A 27,911-nucleotide genomic window follows, 5' to 3' on the forward strand; every position below is an offset into this window, starting at 1 on the left:
GAGGAAGTAAGTGATGACGATGAAGCTGATGGGGTCATGGAGGTCGAGATTGGCCTCCTGAAGTCAATTAATGATAGACTTGCTAAACTGAATGTGTTGGAGGTTATGATGAAAGACTTGAATCAGCTCAAAGCAAGCCTTGAATACAGTCAGTGGCAAACTGATGAACTGCTGAGTGACAACAGGAACCTAAAGAAATCTGTGAAGGATATGGAGGGCAGGGTGAATGTGCTTGAGAAAGAGAACAAGCGCCTGTCAGAATCCCTTCTTGATCAACAGTGTCACTCTATGAGGAACAACTTGGTTTTCTCAGGAATTCCAGAGGAGGACAGTGTTGATTGTGAAACTGTTGTGAAGACCTTCATGACTGAACAGCTGAAACTGCCAAGTGAAGTGGTAAAAGATGTCACTTTCTCCCGAGTCCACAGAATGGGTAAAGTGTTGAAAGACAGACCAAGAGCCATTGTTGCCAATTTTGAACATTTTAAACATAAGGAGTTTGTGAAAAGCTGAGGAAAATAACTTAAGGGCACAAAGTTTGGAGTGAATGACCACTTTCCACCTGAAATCATCAACAGGAGGAATGTACTCTATCCCATAATGAAAGAACACAGACTTCGAAATGATCGCGTCACTTTAGTGACAGACAAATTGTACATAAATAACCAACTGTATCGTGACCCCAAAACAACTCCCTGGTTATTCTGAGCTTGATGGATATCTGATGCAGGTCGTTAAACTATGGCAAATTTGATGATTCAAATTGGTTCTGTGAATTTAAAACTACCTAAGCAGGGATTACATATTGCACACATAAATGTTTGTAGTTTACCAAATAAAATGAATGAGATCTGTAACATGCTGAAAATCAATGATATTCATGTTCTAGCCATCACTGAGTCACATCTAGATAGTTCTATCACTGAAGGTCAAGTTCATGTGGATGGGTATAATTTTATAAGAAAGGATACGAATCGAAATGGGGGAGGTGTGGCAATGTATATTCAAAATCATCTGCCGTTTAAAGAGAGAGACGATCTAACAATGAATCACCTGGAGGCTGTATGGGTACAGATACATCTACCTTATCAAAAACCTCTAATAATTGGATGTGCATATCCACCCTCTTGCTCAAATGTGAACTATTTAGATGACTTATGTTCTAGTCTAGATAATGCAATTAATGATAATAAGGAAGTGTTTTTTATGGGTGATCTGAATATAAATTGGTGTGATAACAAGAATAGCGATAAAACTACATTATTGAGATTTACAGAGGGGTGTAATATGAAGCAGATGGTTAGGAATCCAACAAGATTTTCTACAATGAATGGCATACGTACTGAGACGTGCATTGATCTGATTTTTACCAGTGTACCGAAACAGTGATCAAGTGCGTGTGTGTTTCCTGTTGGTTGGTCGGACCACAATATTGTATCCATAACCAGGATATCTAAGATTCCAAAGAGAACACCTGGAATAGTAGTAAGGAGGAGTTTTAAAATATTTAATTGTGAGGAATTTAAGAGGGATTTGGCTGCATGTCCCTGGGAATTAATATTTTTAGATCATGCATCTGAATGTTTTACTGAACTCTTAACTGAAGTGATGAATCAGCATGCTCCAATTAGGAAACGGACTGTTAAAGCTTGCTCTGCCTCATGGATAGATGATGAACTTAACAACGTTTTTCAAATGAGAAATGAGGAAAAAGCTACATTTTTAAAATCAAATTTAGAATCTGACCAACGGATCTATAGAAAATTACGCAACTACGCACTGAAAAGGCCTCTTTTTACAGAAAAGCATTCACAGAGTGTGTGAATGACTCAAAAAAAACATGGAATACAGTCAGAGGATTGTTGGGAACAAATGTTGCACAGTATCCATCATTTGTTGAGGAGAATGGAAAAGTGATCACAAAGCCTGTTGATGTTGCCAATCATTATGCTGCTTATTTTGAAAACAAAATCAATAGACTAAGAAAGATGACAGATTTTTCCAGTCCTAAAGATACTCTGAATGATCTGATTGGCAACAACATCATGCTGAGTAAAATGGGCTCTTTTTCCCTTTCCTTTGTAACAACTGAAGAAGTTATGAATTTGCTGGAGTCACTTCCTGATGAGAAAGCTGCAGGCTATGATTTAATGGACAACAGGTTATTGAGTTATGCTGCACCGCAGATTGCTGCCCACTTGAGGTATTTGTTTAATTGGTCAATCGACACCGGTCACTTCCCTAAAGTATGGAAGAAAGCTAAGCTATGTCCAATTCCAAAGAATAGTAAAGAACCTGTCTCACCTGAGAACAGTCGGCCCATTAGTCTTTTACCTGCACTGAGTAAAATTCTGGAAAGCTTAATCAGTGCTCAGATTTGGTCATACATGGAAACTATTGATTTACTCTCTGCTAATCAACATCATATCGTAAGGAGCATTCCACTGCGACTGCCCTCATTGAGATGACAGATCAATGGCTAGAACAAATTGATTTGGGAAAATATGTTGGTGTATTATTTTTGGATTTTAGTGCAGCATTTAATTTGGTAGATCATAGTATATTATTGAAAAAACTCCTTCATTATGGGTTCCAACGAACCACGCTTGACTGGATTCATGCTTATTTATCTGAAAGAACACAATCTGTTTATATAAATGGATCATATTCTTCGCCTCTGAATATACAGTGTGACGTGCCTCAAGGCAGTTGCCTTGGGCCTCTCCTTTATCTGTTATATACAAACGATATTTCATATGCTCTAGTCCGATCAAAAATGACAATTTTTGCAGATGATACTACTGTGTATGTACCGGGGTATTCATGTGTAGACATACAGACATCACTACAGCAAGACCTGGAAACAATTAAGGATTGGGCTGACATGAACAAACTCGTATTGAATGTAAAGAAAACAAAAGTAATGCTTATTGGTTCTGTGAGGAAGAAGCAAATTCTGCCCTTCTTACAGCTCATGACAAATGGTACAATGATAGAACAAATAGATGAGACTAGACTATTAGGTGTTCAACTTGATAGTCATCTGTCTTGGACACCACATATATCTAATCTATGTAAGAAGCTGGTTCAGACTGCTGTTATGGTTGGTAGAATAGCCAAATATTTACCCAAAAAAATATTAATACAAGTGACCCATGCTTTAATTGTGAGTCTGGTAAATTATTGTGCTGCCGTTTGGGGTAATGCTGGAGTGGGAGAACTGGTAGACTCCAGGCTGCGCAAAATAAGGCTGCAAGAATTATTCTTAGATGTCCGAATGATACTCCGATTGATGATTTTGATAAGCAGATTCCAGCAGGTAAAAGACAGACATTTAGTCAGCACAAGAGCAGCTAGCACAAGTGATTATGTTTTACCCAGGACGAGACTTGTAACTGGCAAAAGGATGTTTTGTTTTCGGGCTGTAAAGCTATGGAATCGTCTACCTGACCTCATTAGGAATTTACCAGAAAAACATTTTAAACAAAACATTAGGGGTATTTTTTTGAGAAGTATTTGAACTCTTTTATGGTAATTGTATGACTGTGATTGAGGGATAGCTTTTTATGTATATTATCTGTATAAGTTTTGTATAAGTTAAGTATATAATGCCATTCATGTGTTGTATGTATGTTTTTTGGTTGTGTCTGTTTTATATTGTATTGTGTTTTAGTTATACTGTATTGTGATTGCATTGTATTCTGTATTCTGTTTTTATGTTATGGACTCTTGGAAGAATAGCCCAACTGGGCTAAAAGAGATCCAAATAAACAAACAAACAAAACCAGTGCAACCAGTGTTACTTCATCTATCATGCATCGATACCTCAGCCCTGTTGTCTTACTGCCTCTGTAGCCGATTATCAGCTGTTACATAAAGATCCGTCAACTGCCAGGTGCCTAAAAGCCAATAAGGCCCTGAAGCTGTCTGGGTCTCACCTATTAGCCTACGCCAGCTTCATCACCAGCATTATTTAAGAGTCGAGATTAATTTATTGTCCTGAGGGAGATTTTGTCTTGGACAAAAGGCTGACACATAACAGTACAATACATGCAGTACATACATCAACAGACACAAGACACAGGTACATAAGACAAGCAGCGACTGTCAACCCGTTCAAAATACATTCCACACCTCGCCCTCATCACACCCCCGCCTTAAAGGCCCCCACACACCGCCCAGACGTCCAACTGCCTTATCCGACCACTCTCCGACCACTCTGTTGCCTCTCGTCTGACCCGTTCGGCACAAAAGTGTCATTGAACACACCGCTTCGACGTGCTGCCAGCTCCACAGTAGTGTGTACGTTCTGCGCTTGCGCGAGATGCAATAAGCCGGTGGCTCTAGTGTTAAAGACGCTGGACGAGAGCTTTATGCACGCAACTCTCTGTACTTTCGATCAAAATGAAACTTAACTATTTCAGACAAAAACAGCTGCATACTAAACATGCAGCAAGGCATTACCAAACGAACACAGATTAATTCGTCCTGAACGGACATAATAACAGCTAGTCTCATGCCAGTACTCCAAAGCATGAAAACAAGAAATGACGGAACGTAGTGCGTAGAAAACCAATGCGCACACCGTATTTCGTCCCTCCCAGACACCGCACTGATTCGCTAGTACACCGTCAATCAGAGAATCTAATGGCTCAGACGTCCGACGGCCCTCCTCCTCAGACTTCGCATGCTCAGTCGGAGCCGACAACGTCCACGCGGCTCCGAAAGCTTCCGACGCACCTGAACACACCAAACATATTTGTCCCCGACCTCGTCCGAATCTCTCCAAGCGCTTCAGACGTCCAACGGTTGGGCCGGTGTGTGGGGGCCTTAAAGCCTCAGTTTAGGGGATTCGCTGATATGGGAATGACTTGTTTTATCTGTTTAGGTATCTTCTCTTATATTTTATTGGGACCCTATAATGCTAACCAGATGGAGAATATCTTTGTCTCGCTCTCTTTTGCTTTCCGTTTCTCTGCAGAGAATGTTGTTACTTCAGACAGATAAAAAAGCAAATGCTTAAACTGTCACCATACATACTTGGACATAGTAGATGTAGTAGAGTAGAAGTAGGATGTAGAATAACGGGGGGGGGGTAGTACGGTCGTCAACTCCATGAGCCAGGGGGTGGACGGACGGGCGCTTCTTTTACGAGAAGACCGCGGCAGCCCACACACACCCGCTATAAAGCAGCTAACATTGAAAATGAGTATAGCGGCGCAGCGCCGCTGTTCCACCGTCTGGGGAGAACCCTGAAATAGCAGTAATGTGGTAGCAGACAGTGTCTTTTGTATCCTATATGAGGGGGAGAAAATTATACATTTAAGTTTTATACATTTAAAAGTCACTGTCAAGCCGTCCGTCCTACTAACTCAACATCAAACTTCCGCCCAGTACAATGCATCTGAGAGGCAGAGAGAGTCAGGCTGTTTACCAAGGTGATCATGTGACACAATTTAGAGCAAAAGAATTTAACTCATATGTCTTTGTCTTCATCATTATTGTGTGCCACTGTGTCATTTAGTTTCGGTCTCTGGAAACGTGTAGGGAAACTAAAGTCTGGGTGCCATTTAGCTCAGTTGGTAGAGCGAGCGCCCCATGTAGGAGGGTTTGTCCTCGCTGCAGTAGCCCTGGGTTCAAGTCTCGGCCCAGGGCTCTTTGGTCTCTCTTATCCTGTTCCCTGACATATCTGTCCCGTTAATAAAGACATATAAAAGGGCCAAGAAATAATTTTTTTAACTAAAGTCGGCACATTCAGCGAGGAGAAGTCAGCATGACAGTCTGTCGTCCCTCTCTGGGAATGAGACTCGCCCTTTTTACACAGCAACACCACATTATCTCCACAGCGTTGGTTCGCCAATTCTCTGCCTTAAAAAAGAACTGCTGTGTAGTTCACACAGAAAGCCAGCGCTGCAGCTCCAAAAGAGGCGGAAGGTCAGTGTGTTTTCAAGGTGTTTCCCAGGTGTCCGTCTGTCAATCTAAACCTGCGGACATAAATGACATAATTACATAATCGCCATCAGTAAACAGTATGCTGTCTGACTCCCTCACTCGCGGGGACGGAGGCTGTTTTCCAGGGGAAAGTACACTTAAGTCTCGGTCTGGAGGGCTGACGGTCGCGGTGATTTATTTTCATCACAAACACTCAGTGAGTTAAAGTTTTTTGCGGGTGACAGAAGCTGTTTTTCGGGCAGAAATGTGATGAAGAGTTGGTAGAACAGCCAGGAGGACAGACAGGAGGACAGACAGGAGGACAGAAGCTTCTCCACGTACAGCTGCGGTATTTTTTTCCTCATAAGTTTCCAAAGACAGTTACAGTTACTACGTTACTGTTGTTTGGTCCTGTAACGTTGCTTTGTGGGACATTTCTCTGTATTTAGTTGAGTGAAGGACCTGTGCAGTTATCAGACTGTGCGATGGACACACCTTCGATACACGAAGCCGGCTTATCCATTCACACTGGTTTGGTTCGCCAGTAATACGGCCCTAATTGCTCTTTTCTGTACACACAACATATATTGCATGTCTGTCCGTCCTGGAAGAGGGATCCCTCCTCTGAGGTTTCTTCCATTGTTTTTTTTTACCCTGTTGAAAGGTTTTTTTTTTCCATCAACGTGAAGTTTTTCCTCACTCGAAACGAGGGTCTAAGGACAGAGGATGTTGTTCACTGTACAGATTGTAAAGCCCATTGAGGCAATGTGATTGGGATTTTGGGCTATATAAATAAAATTTGATTTGATTTGATTTGATTTGATTTACAGCCCTGATACTACCTAAAGGATGTTTGAGTGGGTCAGGATCAGCAGCTACATGATTACAATTATCATCCAGCATGTTGTATGAAATGACACACTGGAGTGGTTTTGTGCTGCTGCTTGGTTCAGTGTGAACTAAGAAAAAAGGCAGTACATAGGTGAACCTTTGTTGTGGCGATAATGCATAATCTCTGTCTGAACAGGGCTACTGTTAGGGACAGAAAAAAACAAGGAATCATACATGGTAAACTCGCAGGAAGACAGTTGCTCTGAGATCTCTACAGCTCATTCACTTGTTACTTTTGGACACAAGCTGATCTGAACACACCTGATAGATGAGGAACAGGCTGTGTGACTGCAGGATTATTAACTAAATACACAGATGGTTTAAATAACAGTTAATGATCAGCAGATAGATAATGACTTCCTCACGGATCTACTCTCACACTACACTCTCTTTTGGTTGGTGGTCTGATGTAAGAAAACAGCGCCACCTGCTGGTCACAGTACAACTCAACATTACTGCTCTGGTGGTAAAGGAAGCACAACACCAGTGTAAAAATACTTTGTAAACTGTGAAAGTCCTGCATCCAGATGTTACTTTAGTGAGCGTATTCAATGTGTTTGCATCAAAATATACTAAAAGACAAGTAGCAAAAGAATTTCAATGAATATCATTGAATAGTCTTAATAATTTTTCACTGGATTATAATAATGGATTCATGTGTTTATCACGTTAACACTGCAGCCAGTTCATATGGTTGGATCCCTTATTTGTTTGTAAAAGTTTACAACATTACTAAGAAATGAATTTCAGATCATCAGCACGCTGCAAGAAACTCTACACTGAACATTTGAGGTTTCCGACTGTCCAGGGATGGACGGGGTGGTGGGCCCCTAACACAATGTTCACTGAAAGAGTGAACAAGTGCTAGGATGACTTCTACAGATGTTTTCCAGTGTATTGAGCACTTGTCACATTCACACACACATTCATACACTGATGGCAGAGGACCCCATGCAAGGTGCTGATGCAGAAAATTTGGGGTTCAGTATTGTGATCCAGGACATTTCAACATGCAGCAGGGGGAGCCGGGGATTCAAACCAGCGACCTTTCAATTGCTGGACGACCCGCCTATTATGAGGGAAGTTATGAAGCCGTCTGTCTGTTGTGTTATGTTATGTCGTATTTGTTTGACAGTTGCCAGAGACACAAAAAAAGAATTCCCTAATACTAAACAAAACTGAGAAAACACTGACAAAGGAACAGGAATAATCTGAACAATGGGGAATTTTGCTTTGTGTGTAGTTGGTTAAACTGGCAAAGTCAGTGTCCTTACGTGGTGGGAGAGTGTCCTTACGTGGTGTGAGAGTGTCCTTACGTGGTGTGAGAGTGTCCTTACGTGGTGTGAGAGTGTCCTTACGTGGAGTGAGAGTGTCCTTACGTGGAGTGAGAGTGTCCTAACGTGGTGGGAGAGTGTCCCTACGTGGTGGGAGAGTGTCCTTACGTGGAGTGAGAGTGTCCTAACGTGGTGTGAGAGTGTCCTTCTGTGGTGGGAGAGTGTCCTTACGTGGTGTGAGAGTGTCCTAACGTGGTGTGAGAGTGTCCTAACGTGGTGTGAGAGTGTCCTTACGTGGTGTGAGAGTGTCCTAACGTGGTGTGAGAGTGTCCTAACGTGGTGTGAGAGTGTCCTAACGTGGTGTGAGAGTGTCCTAACGTGGTGTGAGAGTGTCCTTACGTGGTGTGAGAGTGTCCTTACGTGGTGTGAGAGTGTCCTAACGTGGTATGAGAGTGTCCTTCTGTGGTGTGAGTGTGTCCTTCCGTGGTGGGAGAGTGTCCTTACGTGGTGTGAGAGTGTCCTAACGTGGTGTGAGAGTGTCCTTACGTGGTGTGAGAGTGTCCTTACGTGGTGTGAGAGTGTCCTAACGTGGTGTGAGAGTGTCCTAACGTGGTGTGAGAGTGTCCTAACGTGGTGTGAGAGTGTCCTAACGTGGTATGAGAGTGTCCTTACGTGGTGTGAGAGTGTCCTTACGTGGTGTGAGAGTGTCCTAACGTGGTATGAGAGTGTCCTAACGTGGTGTGAGAGTGTCCTTACGTGGTGTGAGAGTGTCCTAACGTGGTGTGAGAGTGTCCTAACGTGGTGTGAGAGTGTCCTAACGTGGTATGAGAGTGTCCTTACGTGGTGTGAGAGTGTCCTTACGTGGTGTGAGAGTGTCCTAACGTGGTATGAGAGTGTCCTAACGTGGTGTGAGAGTGTCCTTACGTGGTGTGAGAGTGTCCTAACGTGGTGTGAGAGTGTCCCAACGTGGTGTGAGAGTGTCCTAACGTGGTGTGAGACTACCTTATAGAGTCCTTGAGGACACGAGTGAGTCGTTGACCCAACCGGCCTTCATGTGAGTTGTGACGTATTAATAAAGAAAAATACACAATACACAATTGTGACAAATTGTAAGGTAACAATGCAGAGACCCTGTTAGCATTAGCCTGCCACTGTAACCGTCACACAGTGAGAAAGCAGAGGTTGACTAACAGGACTGAGGTTTGGTTATTGGATTAGCATGCTACTAATCCTGCAGCATGTAGCTCAAGCTCTGGTACTTACACTATTACAGCTGTTGATTTTATTCAATCGATCACACACCAAATCCCTCAGTGAATACCTTCACAACAAAGTTCTTGTTTTTCACTTACCTGCTCAGATTATTATCATTCTAGATCTCTGACTGATATCATTGAATATATCTAAACGGAGACAGATCTTTTAGTTAATAACATCCGTTTTTTTTACCAGAAACAGCAGCTATCACTTTCGCCAAATCCATCAGACATCAGACAATTATTTTGCTGTCAGGAAACACAGATGATTCCAACAGGAAAGAAAACAACAAGAAACTCACAAAAACCTTTTGGTTTGTATTTTCATTTTTCTAACAACCACTAACTTGGATTTGTTTGAAATAAACCCTTATTTACCGCGTGAGTCAGTGTTAAGACATCTAGAGAGGACTGAGATAAACTACTGACTTTGTGAATGAGGTCCGGTGAATCAAAGACGACCGACTGTCCCGGAGCCTGGCCCGAGTGACTGACACAGTAGTTTAAATAAAGTGAATTCAAACCGTGGGGCTGTTTAGCTAGTAGCCTACCCAACAAGTCTCGGCTCGTCGTCCTCCACGGCCATGGTCTCTGTCGGCCGCTGGTCTCTGTCAGCAGGTGGTCTCTGACGGGCCGCCGGTCTCTGCTGGTCTCCAACGGGCCGCCGGTCTCTGCTGGTCTCCAACGGGCCGCCGGTCTCTGACGGGCCGCCGGTCGCTGCTGGTCTCCGACGGCCGCCGGTCTCTGACGGGCCGCCGGTCGCTGCTGGTCAATGAGCGGCCGCCGGTCTCCGACGGCCGCCGGTCTCTGACGGGCCGCCGGTCGCTGCTGGTCTCCAACGGGCCGCCGGTCTCTAAGGGGCCGCCGGTCGCTGCTGGTCTCTGGCGGGTTTCTGGTTTCCGTTTCCGTTCGCGGCTCCAGCTCTCGGATGTCTCTTCTTGTTGACGGTTTTGGCGCTTTCGGGCTCAGGTCAGGTCACCTGCCTCGCCATGTCGTCACCGCACAGACGCAGCAGCGAACCAATAAAAATATCAGGATTATTTGAAAACTAGAGCGCGGGAAGCCCCGCCCCTTCCGGTTCCCTTCATGGATAAAACCTCTGACTGGTATGGAAGCAAATCTGGACCGTAATCCAAATCAAAATGGACTAATAGAAATGCTTTTTCATTTTCAGAATATAGCTGCATTTTGTGACTCATAAATAATCAAATAAGTAATAAATCATCCAAACCACTTTTATCCATTTTCATTTCTTCTATTTCGTCAAATAATGCAGCTCTGACCTTGAAATTAAAAAGTCTTTCTGCTAATGCATTTTAATTTTCTTATTTTACATTTCAAATTGAATTTTGGTAACTATTTGTTGGGGCATCTTTTAAACATTAAATCTTCAACGTCCTTTTCTTTATCATTTTAATTAAGTCACAGAATGAGCAATCTTGAAGAAGAAAATGGAAATGCAAAATTTTATTTATGAGTTTAAAAGTGCAGCTATATTTTGAAAATGAAAAGCATTCATGTTAATCCATTTTAATTAGGATTATGGTCCAGATTTGCTTCCACAGTCTTGTAGTGAAGAGAGATGATATAGTATTGATCCTGTCTGAACGTGTCATGAATCACACACGAAGTTTCTGAAATATCAGATGGAAAATACGTCGTTATAACTGTGATGTCGTCTCCTTACTTAATCATTGCTCCTGTATAGTAGCAGCTCAGAGAACTGAACCAGAACCAGAACTGCAGTCAGTATGAGCAGATTTATTGTGATGTTCATCTTGTTCAGAACCTTTTCTGACCCAGTTGGCTCCATGGTGGTTCTGATGGCATGTTGATGAGACGATGTAGTTCACAAAGCTTTAACACAAAACTAAATGAGGTTTGACTTTAATGACAACAAACTGACGAACATCATGTGATTCTGACCCAGTTCAGACCGGATCAATACTTTATCATCTCTCTGTTCACCACTGTAAATCATATTTATCTATTTTAGATGAGGTCGGGTCAGGACTATATAAAGTTACTCACACACACACACACACACACTAATGGGGATCCCTACATAAACTGTTTCACATGATTGTATTTTTTATAGTTTTTTGTTCTGAGGACGTTTGAAAGCGCTCTTAATTATTTATAATGCACGTGTTTATATTGTTATATTACATGACTGTACATTTACATCTTATCACTTCCATTTTATTCTGGACTCACTTGAGTGTTGATTTTAATACAACCATTTAGTCATTTACTTATTCATTTATTTATTTATTCATTTATTGTGAAAGGAAATGCTGTGACAGCTGATGATTGTTGTGCTCATGTCAAAGCTGCTGACGTCTCCCAGTTTCTAAAGTAAATATATTCAACATGTTTTAATAAAGAAGAGATCTTGCTGCTCTGTCGGTCTTTGACTCCTTAGTTTAGTTCAGGTTCAGTAAAAGCAGTCTTTTCTGTTTTAAAGGTTTCTGAAACTCTTGGTTTTCATTTTATTCAGAACATTTTGTTTCCTCGTGAGTCTTTTCCTCCTTGTTTATGTCTATAATAAGATTACATATACACTATATTGCCAAAAGTCTTCACTCACCATCCAAATAATTGAAATCAGGTGTTCCAATCACTTCCATGGCTACAGGTGCATAAAAGCATGCAGACTGTTTCTACAAACATGAGTAAAAGAATGTGTCGCTCTCAGGAGCTCAGTGAATTCCAGAGTGGTACTGTGATAGGATGCCACCTGTGCAACAAGTCCAGTTGTGAAGTTTCCTCACTCCTAAATATTCCACAGTCAACTGTCAGTGGTATTATAACAAAGTGGAAGCGATTGGGAACGACAGCAACTCAGCCATGAAGTGGTCGGCCACGTAAACTGACGGAGCAGGTCAGTGGATGCTGAGGAGCAGAGTGCGCAGAGGTCACTAAACTTTCTGCAGAGTCAATCGCTACAGACCTCCAAACTTCATGTGGCCTTCAGATTAGCTCCAGAACAGTAGAGAGCTTCATGGAATGAGTTTCCATGACAGAGCAGCTGCATCCAAGCAAAACATCCTCAAGTGCAATGCAAAGAGTCAGATGCAGTGGTGTAAAGCACGCTGACACTGGACTCTAGAGCAGCGGAGACGTGTTCTCTGGAGTGACGAATCACACTTCTCCATCTGACAATCTGATGGATGAGTCTGGGTTTGACGGTTGCCAGGAGAACGGTACATGTCTGACTGCATTGTGCCAAACATGAAGTTTGGTGGAGGGGGATTATGGTGTGGGGTTGTTCTTCAGGAGCTGGGCTTGGCTCCTTAGTTCCAGTGAAAGGAACTCTGAATGCTTCAGCATACCAAGAGATGTTGGACAATTCCAGCTCCCAACTCTGTGGAACAGTTTGGGGTTGGCTCCTTCCTGTTCAACATGACTGTGCACCAGGGCACAAAGCAGCTCCATAAAGACATGAGGAGAGAGTTTGGTGTGGGTGAACTTGACTGGCCTGCACAGAGTCCTGACCTCAACCTGATAGAACACCTTTGGGATGAATTAGAGTGCAGACTGAGAGTCAGGCCTTCCTGTCCAACATCAGCGTGTGACCTCACTAATGTACTTCTGGAAGAATGGTCAAAAATTCCCATAAACATTCCTAAACATTGTGGAAAGCCTTCAGAAGAGTTGAAGCTGTTATAGCTGCAGAGGGACCGACGTCACAGTAAACCCTCTGGATTAAGAACGGGACGTCATTTAAGTTCATATGCGAGTCAAAGCAGGTGAGAGAATACTTTTGGCAATTTAGTGTATAAACACAAAACTACTACTACTCTAAATTCTACTGCATAGTTTTATAGAACTGCATCATTTTAGATTTTGTGTGTCAGATCTTAATTAGAGTTTGTGTTGGTTTGTTCAGAAGCAGCTCTGCAGGTCTGTTTGTTCTCATCACTTCACTGTAAAGTTGTAAAACTGAAGGATGAAATCTGAACTGTTTCATGTTTCAGGCAGCTGGCTGATGTGAATGGAGTGGACACAATAATAGGGACACTTCTGTGTGTGGTGCAACATGATTCTCTTCAAACGTCTCAGAGCTGCTAACGTGGCTGCAGACCGTCAGGATGTTACATAAGTAATCTGTCAGGACTGTGGGAGAAAATCAAGTTTATTCAAGAAAGAACTGGTCTCATAAACAGTCTGATGTACACAGTGAGGACAGAGTGTCTTCACCTCAGAGTGGAACAAAGTCAAAGCCTGTCCTGAATCATGAGTGTCCAGAGTCTGCGGACGCTTTTATTCTGAAAAATCAGGTGTTTTCCAGTTCTTGTTAGTTAGTGAGACAGTCTGTTGTGGCACAGTTAAACCTGCAGGAGTCAGGAGACCAGCTGCTGTCCCTGCAGGACCTGATGTGTCCTCACCTCGTCCTCTCAAGACACTCAGAGACCTTTAACTTGTGTTCTCTTTGTGGTTTTTAAACAGAGAGCCAAAGTAGATCCACATGTAGACAAACCGCACTGCTACACGCTAACTTTGGCCTAAAGGTTTTGTCCTAAATGGCGGACGCTGCCGCTCAGATCTTCTCCTGGTCCGGGTCCTGGTCCTGGTCCCAGTCTACCTCTCAGCGCTGAGTTTGTAGCGGAGGACAAAGTAAGCGATGAGCCTCAGAGAGAAGAAAAAGATGGCGAGGACAATGAAGTCCAGGTAGAGTTTGGCGTCCAGCATGTCCAGCTCCTTCAGGATGGCCTCAGACTTCTGGAAGTGACAGGTGTCGTCTTCATCACAGTAAAGATCCTCCCGGTCCAGACCGTAGATGGACAGGATAACGCCCTCAAAACCGTACCTGAAACACAACACAAGAGCAGCTGATGAAATGTCTCCATCATCTGTCGCTCTGTTAGAGTCCCAGAATGAGATTAAAGAGCTGGACACAACTTCTGGATACAAAACTTCACTGACAGATGAATGAGCTGGTGAATTCATTCTGCCAAAGTTAGATATGTAAAGATTCAGTTTCTTCTTCTTCTCTCTGTTCACAGCTGCAGTTATTAAATCAGACAGTGCCCTCACCTGACGTAGGAGATGTAGGACATCCACTGCAGGTACCAAGGGATGGTGTCAAAACTGACAAAGAACCCAGAGAACAACAGAACAGGGATCGCTGTGACCGGACCGACAAAGGTTGCCACCTGCAGGAAACAAACACACCTGCGTGAGGGCGACAGGTGGACACACCTGAGCGTCAGCCAACACAGATGAGTTCAGTGAGGCTGACCTGCAGCGAGGTGGAGGCGGCTCCGATCAGCAGCCCCAGACTCTGAGCCACCAGAGACGTCAGGACCCCCAGAGACAGGAAGAGGAAGAAGCGTCCGGCGTCAGGAGGCTGAGCCGTCATCCAGTACACGATACTGCAGTACACCACCGGGAACACCACCTGTATACGGGCCAGAACAGTACTGATGACGTACAGCTCACCAAGAGAACGGATCAAATCACCACTGATACTTTCACCACATGAACCTGTGAATGAGTGTTTCTCATCTTTACTTTGTAAAATCTTTGCTCAGCTGTCTGAGCTGTCGTGTGTCAGCTCACCTGGAACGGGACGTCAGCCATCGTCTTCGCCAGGTAGTACGCCTTCAGACTGTACCAGTAGTTCAGGTGTTCCCTCAGGAAAACTCCCATCTCCAGAGGAACTGAAGCCCGAACACACGCTCAGAACTCAGAACTCACAAAGACTACAAATTGTTTTATTATTAATTGTTTTTTTCTTCTAGATAAATTCAAATATTTAACATCAAAAGCAAAATGTAAGTAAAGTATCAAAAGTAGCGGTGTAACAATACATGTGCTTGTATTGAACCCTTTCGGTACGGGATGTTGGGTTCGGTACAGGGCTGTGCACGGGTGAGTTCCCGGAACGGAAGTTGCGTGTGTTTATTTTCCGCCTGCGGCTACACGTGCAGCCCGTTTACGTCATGGCTAACGCTAGCGAGAAAACAGAGCTTGAGGACCCTCCCTCATCACTAAAGTCTCCTGCTTGGGAACACTGCGGCTTCCTCGTTAAATACTGCAACGGAGAAAGACATGGTGACAGTTTAACTGGTGATCATTCTAACTGGTGAGGTTCACAGGTGTGCTGGAGGTGTGGTTTGAGAATCCCGTCTCGTGAGGGGTCCTCAGCCATGTCCACTAACCAGGAAAAACATTCCGATCACCCTGCTCATCGATCCAAGTCATGCATATGTATATTCATTTCAAATGGGCTTGAACACTATTCCACACGGAGATGCTGGACCACTGCAAACCACTGTTAGAGGAGCGCTACAGAGCACACAGTGACAGTGTAGGTGACTGTGTCAATAAATAAATCATCCAAAAGTGCATGTTGTCGTCCTTATATCTTCACAACGAAAGCCTGTACTCAGAAATAACTCATGGGTGGAGTCAATGTGGACAAGTTTAACTTTCTGGCAAAAAATAAGAAGGTTGAGTAAAACTGAACAGGGCTACATGCTGGAACTGTTAGTGCTGCACTTTACTTGTGGAAAAGTTTAGTTAAAAGCCTTTAACACGCTGTGAGGAATTTATTTTTATAATATTTCATATATTTTTTCTTTAAGAATATTTTATTCATTGGAAAGCTTATTTTAGATATATTTTGTTTATTTGAGAATAATAGATTGAAGTTATTACCAGGCAGCACTTTACAACAGTATTCTATTTTTAATTTTATTTTCATATTTTGTTTAATGTTACAATAAATTGTTGGTTTACAAAAGTTCTGGATACACAACAAGCAAATTTATGTTTTGCATTTTGTTCCCATTCTGTACCGAAAATGAACCGAACCGTGACCTCAGAACCGAGGCACGTATCGAACCGTGATTTTTGTGTATCGTTACACCCCTAGTCAGAAGTCACAGTACTTGTTGAGAGTATTATAATATGTGTTAAAGTATTTGTACTGTGGGGGGAGTACATTTTACTACTTACTACTGCGTGTGTGTGTGTGTGACTCACAGGTGAGCACTGTGGGCATCAGAGCAGCGAACATGAGGAACAACATGGAGAAGAAGAGGAAACCTGAGTTACTGAGAACCTTCTTGGCCTCGTTCCCGATGCCCAGATAAAGCAGACCAATCAGGACGCCGATCCCAATGTGAGAGGAGATCCTCAGGTGAGTCAGCACCTGCTCAACCAATCAGAGTGTGGATGTGTTACTGTGTGTGTGTGTGTGTGTGTGTGTGTGTGTGTGTGTGTGTGCTGCAGGTGTCGTTGTGTTTCCTCACCGAGTCTCTGAGGATGCTGAGGAACGTCCTCCTGAACAGGATGGAGAACTGAGTCATACAGCTGGCTGAGAAACTGTGACAGCCTTCAGAGGACGAGCTCTCCTGCAACACACACACACACACACACACACACACACACACACACACACACACACACACACACACACACACAACATTTTGTTTCATTTGTTAATTAACGCACCAAAATTATACATCTGTTCATGTAATGGATTCACGGACTCCAGAGAATTCATGTTGGTTCATGATTTAATTCCTTTTCTCCTCTGAAGGACAAACAGCTTCCAACAACTAGAAAAAATATAATGTATCAGTTGATTGACAGGCAGAGGTGGAAGTACAAATACTCAGTTACTCTCCTTCAGTACATGTTTCCTGTCTGTGTACTCTGAGTATCTGTGTGACTTCTCCTCTCTACATGTGAACTTTCTCCTCCTCACAGCTTCAGAACAGCCTCGTTACTTTAGTTTGATGCATCTGAGGTGAATTCTGGATTCTTGTTATTTCCCACCATCAGCAGACTGATGTGGACCAATCAGAGCACATCACGCATGGCAGACGCAGCGAGACGAGACAAAGACGTAAAAGCCGTAAGAAGGCGTAAACAGACAGAGAGGGAGACTGGAATGTGGAGAAAAGGCGTGTTAGTGTCTCGTATCTGCAGAGAGTTTCTGATTTTCTCTCTTTGTTGCTGCTCGGGACGCTTTACCAACCCAACATGTGTCTATTTGACGTCCTGGGAATGAGACTCAACAATCAACTGTCTTTGTGGTGCGTTCAGGAACAGCTGGGACAAATCCTACTGATTCTACCTTTAACTTTAATAGTCTTTGAATTCTATTAATATGACGTGAGCTTCAGTTAGCTTTGAGCACAAATGTCCTTCAGAGGGAGACTTTTTACTCTGATACTCTGAGTACATGTCAGAGCCTGTAATCTATTACTTTACTGGAGTAAACAAGCTGGATCAGTACTTCTACTTTTACCAGATTCAGTTTTAAGTATCTGAACGTCTCCTGGAGGACAGACTGTGACAAGGAAATGATTTTGTTGCGTTTCTTCTGTTCTGGCGGTCGATCACATGAAGAAACACGTTCTAATATATTCATAATCAAACATCTATTAATGCTGCAACAACACATCAGGTACTTCCTGTTGGTTTGCCTCCATGACGACCGGGCTGTGTGACGCGTGGTGCGTTTGTTTTTTACCTCCTCTGTGCGCTGCCACAGGAGCGGGTGGAGGCTCGTGTCTCCGTTCAGTTCAGTCTGATAATCCTTCTCACACTTCCTTTCCTGCACCGCTCGCACCAGCCGGACCATCTGATCCCCGTACTCACCTGATGCCACCTCCATCACTGACACACACACACACACACACACACACACACACAGGGACAGTTGAGGTTAAGTCACATTTGAGGTATTTGTATTTTATATCATCTTTATACTTCTACTCGATTACATTTATCTGACAGCTTTAGTCACTGCACATGTGCAGTACATGTACATCAGATGTACTCTGTGTGAGTACTCGTGTGTATTCTGGCTGGTCTCACCAAAGTCAGCAGGGTTGTGGTAGGTGGGGCAGCTGAGTCCGAGTTCTCTGAGGTACGGAACCAGACTGGAGACCTTCCCTCTGTAGACACACTGACCCTGACTGAGGACGTACAGCTGACACACACACACACACATACAGAGAGAGTATTGACAGTCAAATGTTGTGCAGTCAAATGTCTCTGATCTGATTCCATGTGACATTATTGATTATTGATGATTGATTATTGATTGATAACTCTTGTTGTCACCTTGTCAAAGAGCTCGAACAGTTTGGCGCTCGGCTGGTGGATGGTGCAGATGACGGTCCGTCCTCCCTGAGCCAGAGCCTTCAGAAGAGAGACCACCTGGAAACAAGACGAGCTGTCCAGACCACTACACACACACACACACACACTTGAATTATTGGACACATAATGATGAGCCTGAAGCCTCACAGACAACGTGTGTGTGTGTGGACATGTGTGTGTGTGTGGACATGTGTGTGTGTGTGTGTGTTGGGGGGGGGGGGGGGGGGGGGGGGGGTGACCTGGTGGGTTCATCAAAGAACATGACCGGTGGATTATTGACGAGCTCCAGAGCGATGGCCAGTCTCTTCCTCTGACCCCCCGACAGGTGAGACGTCCTAGTCTTCACACAATCCAGCAAACCCAGAGCCATCAGGATCTCCCGCACCTGAACAGGAAGCAGACTGTCACCTCTGACATCACGACATGAGCAGTAGGCAGTCGGGGTCGGACTCACCATCTCTCTACGAGCCTCCACCTTCTCCTGAAGCTTCAGGTTGGCTGAAACCTGCAGTGATGACAGTCAAAGTACTGCAAGACATACTGCACAATACTGCATAAACTGTCGTAATGATAAACACAGTCTGTGAAGATATTTGATATTTATGTATTTTCATTTACTGTTGGTAATGTGTTGTATTTTATCTGCAGGTATTAATGGGTGCAGTACTAGTAAAAGTACTGTGTCACTGAGAGTACCATCATGGCCTCGTGCACGGTGAGGTGCGGCAGCAGCATGTCGTCCTGCATGATGTAACAGGAAACCTTCCTGAAGGAGCGCAGGGCTCTGGGCTGACCGTTGATCAGGATCTCCCCCTTCATCCCCGTCTCCCTGCACGCACACACACACGCAATCTTTAATGTCATAAACAGTGAATTTGTTAAATATAATTCAAACACGACCTGAAGCTGCTGTGACTGTTTCTTAATGATGTCATCATGTCACTTCCTGTTTATGATTTGCACATTAATACTGTCGAGTGCATCCTCAGCTGACCCGTACCCACCTGTACCCGGCCAAGATATTCATGAGGGTGGACTTCCCGGCTCCTGAGGGCCCCATGATGGCCACCAAGTCTCCGCTGGTGAATTTCCCAGAGATCCCCCTGAGCAGAGTCTTGTAACCTAAAACGGGACAGAAACAATCAGCGTTCAGGTTCCCAGGTTCTCTCAGAGACACTCTTTGTCCTCCAGTCCTCCGCCTCGGGTTTCACATCAATCTGCTTCCATTCACACAAACTCTAAGTGAAACACCCACAAACTGAACCCAGCTAAACTCAGACAGACTCCACCTGCAGTTCTTCATCCTGTTTAAACATCAACATCAAAACCAAGTGAGAGAAAAGACTTCTTCTATGAGCCTGTAAAGCTCCACTTCAGGTCCAATCTTTGTTCAGTCTGTTCACAGGAAAACATGAATTTATGAATCAACCAGATCATAAACAAACAAGCTGCTCTGCCTGGTCGACACCAGCAGCTCAGTGACCAGGACACAGTCATTACACACATGTGGTTACTATGGAAACCAAAGAGGAGAGTGATGATGATGATGATGATGATGAAGACGACCTGCTGTAACCGCTGCAGTGTTTATCTGCTGATGGAGGCTGAACAACGGTTAATGAGATTATCAGATTTAATCTGACTGAATCTGATTTAATCTCCCTGAACGACAGTAACCTCTACTGCAATAATACACACTGTACTGCAATAATACACACTGTACTGCAATAATACACACTGTACTGCAGTAATTCACACTGTACTGCAGTAATACACACTGTACTGCAATAATACACACTGTACTGCAGTAATACACTGTACTGCACTGTACTGCAGTAATACACACTGTACTGCACTGTACTGCAGTAATACACACTGTACTGCAGTAATACACACTGTACTGCACTGTACTGCAATAATACACACTGTACTGCAATAATACACACTGTACTGCAATAATACACACTGTACTGCAGTAATACACACTGTACTGCAATAATACACACTGTACTGCAATAATACACACTGTACTGCAGTAATACACACTGTACTGCAATAATACACACTGTACTGCAGTAATACACTGTACTGCACTGTACTGCAGTAATACACACTGTACTGCACTGTACTGCAGTAATACACACTGTACTGCAGTAATACACACTGTACTGCACTGTACTGCAATAATACACACTGTACTGCAATAATACACACTGTACTGCAGTAATACACACTGTACTGCAGTAATACACACTGTACTGCAATAATACACACTGTACTGCAATAATACACACTGTACTGCAGTAATACACACTGTACTGCAATAATACACACTGTACTGCAGTAATACACTGTACTGCACTGTACTGCAGTAATACACACTGTACTGCACTGTACTGCAGTAATACACACTGTACTGCACTGTACTGTAGTAATACACACTGTACTGCAGTAATACACACTGTACTGCACTGTACTGCAGTAATACACACTGTACTGCAGTAATACACACTGTACTGCAGTAATTCACACTGTACTGCACTGTACTGCAGTAATACACACTGTACTGCAGTAATACATACTGTACTGCAGTAATTCACACTGTACTGCACTGTACTGCAGTAATACACACTGTACTGCAGTAATTCACACTGTACTGCACTGTACTGCAGTAATACACACTGTACTGCAGTAATACACACTGTACTGCAGTAATACACACTGTACTGCAGAAATACACACTGTATGCAGTAATACATACTGTACTGCAGCAATACACACTGTACTGCAGTAATACATACTGTACTGCAGTAATACACACTGTATGCAGTAATACATATTGTATGCAGTAATACATACTGTACTGCAGTAATACATGCTGTACTGCAGTGTACTGCAGTAATACACACTGTACTGCAGTAATACACAGTGTGCTGTAGTAATACACACTGTACTACAGTAATACATACTGTACTACAGTAATACATACTATACTGCAGAATTACACACTGTACTGCAGTAATACACAGTGTACTGCAGTAATACACAGTGTGCTGCAGTAATACACACTGTACTACAGTAATACATACTGTACTACAGTAATACATACTATACTGCAGAATTACACACTGTACTACAGTAATACATACTGTACTACAGTAATACACACTGTACTGCACTGTACTGCAGTAATACATACTGCACTGCAGTAATACTTATGGTACTGCAGTAATACATACTGCACTGCAGTAATACACACTGTATGCAGTAATACACACTGTACTGCAGTAATACACACTATATGCAGTAATACACACTGTACTGCAGTAATACACACTGTATGCAGTAATACACACTGTACTGCCGTGTACTGCAGTAATACATACTGTACTACAGTAATACACACTGTACTGCACTGTACTGCAGTAATACATACTGCACTGCAGTAATACACACTGTATGCAGTAATACACACTGTACTGCAGTAATACACACTGTACTGCACTGTACTGCAGTAATACATACTGCACTGCAGTAATACACACTGTATGCAGTAATACACACTGTACTGCAGTAATACACACTGTATGCAGTAATACACACTGTACTGCCGTGTAATGGAGTAATACATACTGTACTACAATAATACACACTATACTGCACTGTACTGAAGTAATGCATACTGTATTGCAGTAATACACACTGTACTGCACTGTACTGCAGTAATACACACTGTACTGCACTGTACTGCAGTGATACACACTGTACTGCCGTGTACTGCAGTAATACATACTGTACTACAATAATACACACTATACTGCACTGTACTGAAGTAATGCATACTGTATTGCAGTAATACACACTGTACTGCACTGTATTGCAGTAATACGCACTGTACTGCACTGTACTGCAGTGATACATGCTGCACTGCAGTAATACACACTGTACTGCAGTAATACATACTGTACTACAGTAATACATACTGTGCTGCCGTGTACTGCAGTAATAAATACTGTACTACAGTAATACACACTATACTGCATTGTACTGAAGTAATGCATACTGTACTGCAGTAATACACACTGTACTGCACTGTACTGCAGTAATACACACTGTACTGCAGTAATACACGCTCTACTGCAGGTAGTCCACCCTGATGCATCATGGGTATTCCTGAAGTGCGGCAGACAGTGCAACACTTCATGAGGTCGCTCAAGATGAGATGAGTAGATTAATATTTAATCTCTGTTATGAGTCATGATCATTCTGAAGTGTCTCTCTGCCTGTCTGTCTCTCTCTTCCTGTCTGTCTCTCTGCCTGTCTGTCTCTTTGCCTGTCTGTCTCTTCCTGTCTGTCTGTCTCTGCCTGTCTGTTTCCTGCCTGTCTGTCTCTTCCTGTCTGTCTGTCTCTTCCTGTCTGTCTGTCTCTGCCTGTCTGTCTCTGGGTGAGACTGCAGGTTTCTGTGAGGAGACTGAACTCTTTGTCCTTTTCACTCTTTTCTTTCAGTCTTTTGTCCTGAAAAGCTGAAACCTGATACAGTCTTTTGTCTCTGCGATCGTTCAGAAGCTTCATCGTCACACGAGACAAATCCGTTTTAATTACACTTCCTGAAGGTCTGTTAGTGCTTCTATTATCTGAACACACTGGACCTGCTCCACTGGGTCCACATCATGTCGTCTGATACGGTCCACATTCAAACGTTCAAACATTCAAACGTTTTTAACAGGAAAAATTCAGACGGCTGGTAAAAGATCTCAACAACCCGTTAAAGTTCCTCATTTCCTGAAGTTTTTAAACATTTGTACATAAATTAATGAATTCAACATTTTGGATTTTCAGCTCCCGCAAGTCTCAGCAGCAGTCTGACATGTGACAAACTGAGGACATATGTGTAATTTCTTTAATATGTGTAATATTTGTAACATCTTTTTAATATGTGTAATATGTTTAATATGTTTAATATGTGTAATAATTGTAATATCTTTAATATGTTTAACATATGTAATATGTTTAATAAGTGTAATATGTGTAATATCTTTAATATGTTTAAGATGTGTAATAATTGTAATATCTTTAATATGTTTAACATATGTAATATGTTTAATATGTTTAATATGTGTAATATGTTTAGTATGTAATTAATTTAAACAAAAATACTTTTACACCTGCATCTCTAAGGTGTCCATAACTAATTTAACTCTATACAGAATGTACAGATACAAATATATATATAAATATATATATATATATATATATATATATATATATATATATATACACACACATCTGTTGAGAATATCATGAGAAACTGAAGATATGAATAATCTATAAACATGAACGTGAACTAGACTTTGATGTTGGAGTGAGACGCTCATCTGTGAGTGGATCTCTGCCAGGTCACATGACTTTGATGGTTTTAATCTGGATCACTGTTGTTGACTCGTCTGTTCTCTGTGTGTTTGTTGAGGAATAACAGATAAGTAATAGATTACAATGTTAATTTATCATAGTGTTGTTTACAGACGAGCATTGGACCCTCGGTCCTGACCTGTCCCACAAACATCATCAGGTGGTTTTCTGTGACAGAGCTGCTTCTAATATGACCTGCAGCTATTTACAGCACGAGACCCTGACTGGGATTAACAGATTACAGCCGGGTACACACACACACACACATTCGCACACACACACACACACACAGGTGGAGAGTAACTGAGTACTTTTATTGACCTGCTGTCATATTAATACATTTATGAAGTACTCGTATTTCTTTGTAATTACTTGAGATGTTCAAAACTGTGATGATGATGATGAATCTGTCTCCATTAAAACTTTTACGAGCCGGCATTGTGGATGTTTGTCTGACATTAAATCATGTCTACATATATTGTTAAATACTTACAAAATGTGAAAAACTAATAAAATCTCATATTTTTCTTTTTCTTTAAACCTTTGTCCTCCAGGAGACGTTCAGGTACTTCAGGTAGGTGTAAAAACTGACTCTGTGAAAAGTAAAAGTACTGATTCAACTTCTTTACTCCAGTAAAGTAATAGAGTACATGCTCTGAATGTACTCAGAGTAAAAAGTCTCCCTCTGAAGGATATTTGTGGTAAAAGCTAACTGAAGCTTGTGTCATATCAATAGAATTCAAAGACTAAAGTTAAAGGTAGAATCATTAGGATTTGTCCCAGCTGTTCCTGATGAGCAGGAGATGAGATAGTTGGTAGTGTCACAAGACTGATGTATTTGATGATAAAATGAAGTATTTGTACTTCTTTCCTCTGGGTTTCATTTATAATCTACATCTGAAGATGTATCACAGATCAAATGTATCATATGAACATAATCAAGGAGCATCATGATGACAACCGCTGATATAAAACGACAGACGTGTTTGATATAAAGAGTCGAGCCTCCTGTCAGAAGACATTATTCTTTTCTTCTGAGTCGTTTTGTGTTTTTTCGGGGGCGCAGCCAGACAGGGAGCAGCTGCAGCTCAGGGGTAGAGCCAGCGTCTTGTTATCAGAAGGTTGCTGGTTTGATTCCTCTGTTCTGCATGTGGAAGTGTCCTCTGGCAAGATACTGAACCCCAGATTGCTCCTGATGTGCTGGTCCTGCATGTCACTGCCACCATCAGTGTGTGAAAGTATGTGTGAATTACTGTCAGTCACTTTGGACAACAGCGATAAAAGTTAGAAATGTAAATGTAATGTTTGTACAGTGAAGTACAAATACTCTATTACGAGTACAATGGTCATCAGAAATCTGACCTCATCAATAACTTCAAACATCACAAACATGAACACAGCTGCACAGTACAGCAGAACTCTGGGCCTCATGCAAAATCTAAAGCAGGTGTATGAGTTGTGTGTGTGTATGGGGCACCAATTGTAAAGTTGCGCATGCTAAAATTAACAGCGACTTTTCGCCACATTTAGCAACAAACAACATTTGAACAACATATGTGAATTTTTACATGTTATTTTTGACCAAATTTACAGCAATATTTGTGAACTTTGTGATCTTTACTTCTCTTGTAAAAGTATATTGTCAATGTTAAATCTAAATGTTAAATCTAAATCTAAATGTTAAATCTAAATCTAAATGTTAAATCTAAATCTAAATGTTAAATCTAAATCTAAATGTTGGCGAGATTTGGCAAACCGCCGCTGCGGCGATAATGCAGCGTCTCTGTGTGAAAAGGACCAGCGACAGCTACAGCATCCACCACAGTAGAGCTACCACAGCACTCGGTAGCTTTTATTTTGGTATTTCCGGTGACAGGCAGTGTGAATTTGCATATTAGCTAAACATTTAGTTTCACATGTGACATTTAGATTTAACATTTAGCATTTTGATTTAACATTTACATTTTACATTTAGATTTAGATTTAACATTTATATTTAGATTTAACATTTAGATTTAGATTTAACGTTTAACACGTGGGCTTAAATTTAACATTTAGATTTGGATTTAACATTTAGATTTAAATTTAACATTTAGATTTAACATTTAGATTTAAACTTAACATTCAGATTTAACATTTAGATTTAAATTTAACATTTAGATTTAACATTTAGATTTAGATTGAACATTCATATTTAGATTGAACATTTAGATTTAAATTTAACATTTAGATTTAAATTAAACATTTAGATTTAAATTTAACGTTTAGATTTATATTTAACATTTAGATTTAACATTTAGATTTAAATTATACATTTAGATTTAACATTTAGATTTAACATTTAAAATTTAACATTTAGATTTAACATTTAGATTTAGATTTAACATTTAAAATTTAACATTTAGACTTAACATTTAGATTTATATTTAACATTTACATTTATATTTAACATTTAACATTCAGATTTAGATTTAACATTTAACATTTAGATTTAGATTTAACATTTAGATTTAACATTGACAGTATATTTTTACAAGAGAAGTAACATATTAATATTCATGTAATGTTTTTTAAACGTGGTTTGTTGCTAATTGTGGTGACAAGTTGCAGTTTATTTTAGCATGAGCAACTTTACAATCGGCGCCCCATATGTGTGTGAGGTGTTTGAGGTGTGTGTGTGAGGTGTTTGAGGTGTGTGTGAGGTGTTTGAGGTGTGTGTGTGAGGTGTGTGAGGTGTGTGTGTCAGATGTGTCGGTACCTTTCCTCCTCCACCACGGTCCCTCCTTCACAGAGTAGGAAACGTCTCTGAACTCGATGTTGACGGCCGGTCTCCGGGGCAGCGAGGAGAACCTCTGGGCCTCCGTCAGGTTGTTCTCCACCTTCTTCAGGTGTCCCTGCAGCAGCGGTGTCTGCTGGCTGCCTGCCGGCCGCTTGTTGACCACCTCGTCCATACAGACACACACCGTCCGGGGGTCCAACATCAGGTCCGGGGGCCCGTTGGTGTTCTGAGGAAGAGATCAGGGACATCAGACTCTGCAGCTCAAAGATGTCAACCGATCAGAACCGAGTTTGACCTCGGAGGTTCAAAGGCGGAGCCAGACTTTCTGGATTGTGGTGACCCGACTGGAGCGCCAACATCTGGCTCCTGACATCACAGTTTTTGGATTCTGGGAACTTTGACAGATTTATTACACAGTCAGAGAGCATGTTTCAGTGTGAGCTTCACACCTCCCTGCACGACCGGCACCGGCCCAGCAAAGCCACAGAAGGCTCAGTCTGTAGATTAAAGGAGCAGTCCGTAGATTAAAGGTTCAGTCTGTAGATTAAAAGAGCAGTCCGTAGATTAAAGGTTCAGTCTGTAGATTAAAGGTTCAGTCTGTAGATTAAAGGAGCAGTCCGTAGATTAAAGGTTCAGTCTGTAGATTAAAGGTTCAGTCTGTAGATTAAAGGAGCAGTCCGTAGATTAAAGGTTCAGTCTGTAGTTTAAAGGAGCAGTCTGTAGATTAAAGGGGCAGTCTGTAGATTAGAGGTTCAGTCTGTAGTTTAAAGGAGCAGTCTGTAGATTAAAGGGGCAGTCTGTAGTTTAAAGGAGCAGTCTGTAGATTAAAGGAGCAGTCTGTAGATTAAAGGAGCAGTAGTTGGACATGAACCACATTCCTGCACTGGAATGTTACCCAGATGTTGGTTGGATGTAGGGATTCTCCCCTGTGGTTGTAAACCAGATCTCAGATCTCTGTGTTCACTCTTCTCATTGACACCTGTTGATATGAACATGAACAGTCACAGTCACAAGTTTACATCCACTCAACGGGTTCGGGTCCAAATATCAACTGTACATCAAACGATCACCTGCTGCTTAGAGAAAACTGCTCTGATGATCAAGACTCAGCCAAAAACCACCAAGACCAAGTCTGCAATGAATCAGAAACTGCTGGAAGACAGGTGTCCAAGTCCACAGTCAGGTATGCTTTCCATCAACATGAGCCGATAGGCTGCTTTGTCTTTGACAGAACCTCTTGATCCA

At 42.1% G+C, this 27,911-nt stretch overlaps 1 protein-coding gene and 1 long non-coding RNA gene across 2 annotated transcripts in view; one reads left to right on the top strand and one right to left on the bottom strand.

Annotated features, from left to right (window-relative positions):
- LOC115566303 (uncharacterized) lies at positions 1-17,122 on the top strand. Its single transcript, XR_003980969.1, has 3 exons — positions 1-10; positions 9,273-9,277; positions 16,971-17,122. It is a non-coding gene; the product is annotated as an uncharacterized LOC115566303 (long non-coding RNA).
- The window catches only part of abcg1 (ATP-binding cassette, sub-family G (WHITE), member 1), a 17,184-nt gene continuing 2,745 nt past the window's right edge, over positions 13,473-27,911 (bottom strand). The window contains exons 2-15 of the mRNA XM_030391990.1: positions 26,646-26,892; positions 19,483-19,600; positions 19,175-19,307; positions 18,933-18,983; positions 18,718-18,863; positions 18,440-18,563; positions 18,191-18,305; positions 17,844-17,989; positions 16,615-16,716; positions 16,346-16,514; positions 14,918-15,018; positions 14,598-14,756; positions 14,393-14,511; positions 13,473-14,165 (exon numbers count right to left, since the gene is read on the bottom strand). Of these exons, the coding sequence (XP_030247850.1) occupies positions 13,937-14,165; positions 14,393-14,511; positions 14,598-14,756; positions 14,918-15,018; positions 16,346-16,514; positions 16,615-16,716; positions 17,844-17,989; positions 18,191-18,305; positions 18,440-18,563; positions 18,718-18,863; positions 18,933-18,983; positions 19,175-19,307; positions 19,483-19,600; positions 26,646-26,892 (1,959 nt within the window). The 3' untranslated portion in view covers positions 13,473-13,936. The remainder of the gene's footprint in view (positions 14,166-14,392; positions 14,512-14,597; positions 14,757-14,917; positions 15,019-16,345; positions 16,515-16,614; positions 16,717-17,843; positions 17,990-18,190; positions 18,306-18,439; positions 18,564-18,717; positions 18,864-18,932; positions 18,984-19,174; positions 19,308-19,482; positions 19,601-26,645; positions 26,893-27,911) is intronic.

Source organism: Sparus aurata, chromosome 2 (genome assembly GCF_900880675.1).
Source record: "Sparus aurata chromosome 2, fSpaAur1.1, whole genome shotgun sequence".
In the NCBI taxonomy this organism is placed as follows: domain Eukaryota; kingdom Metazoa; phylum Chordata; class Actinopteri; order Spariformes; family Sparidae; genus Sparus; species Sparus aurata.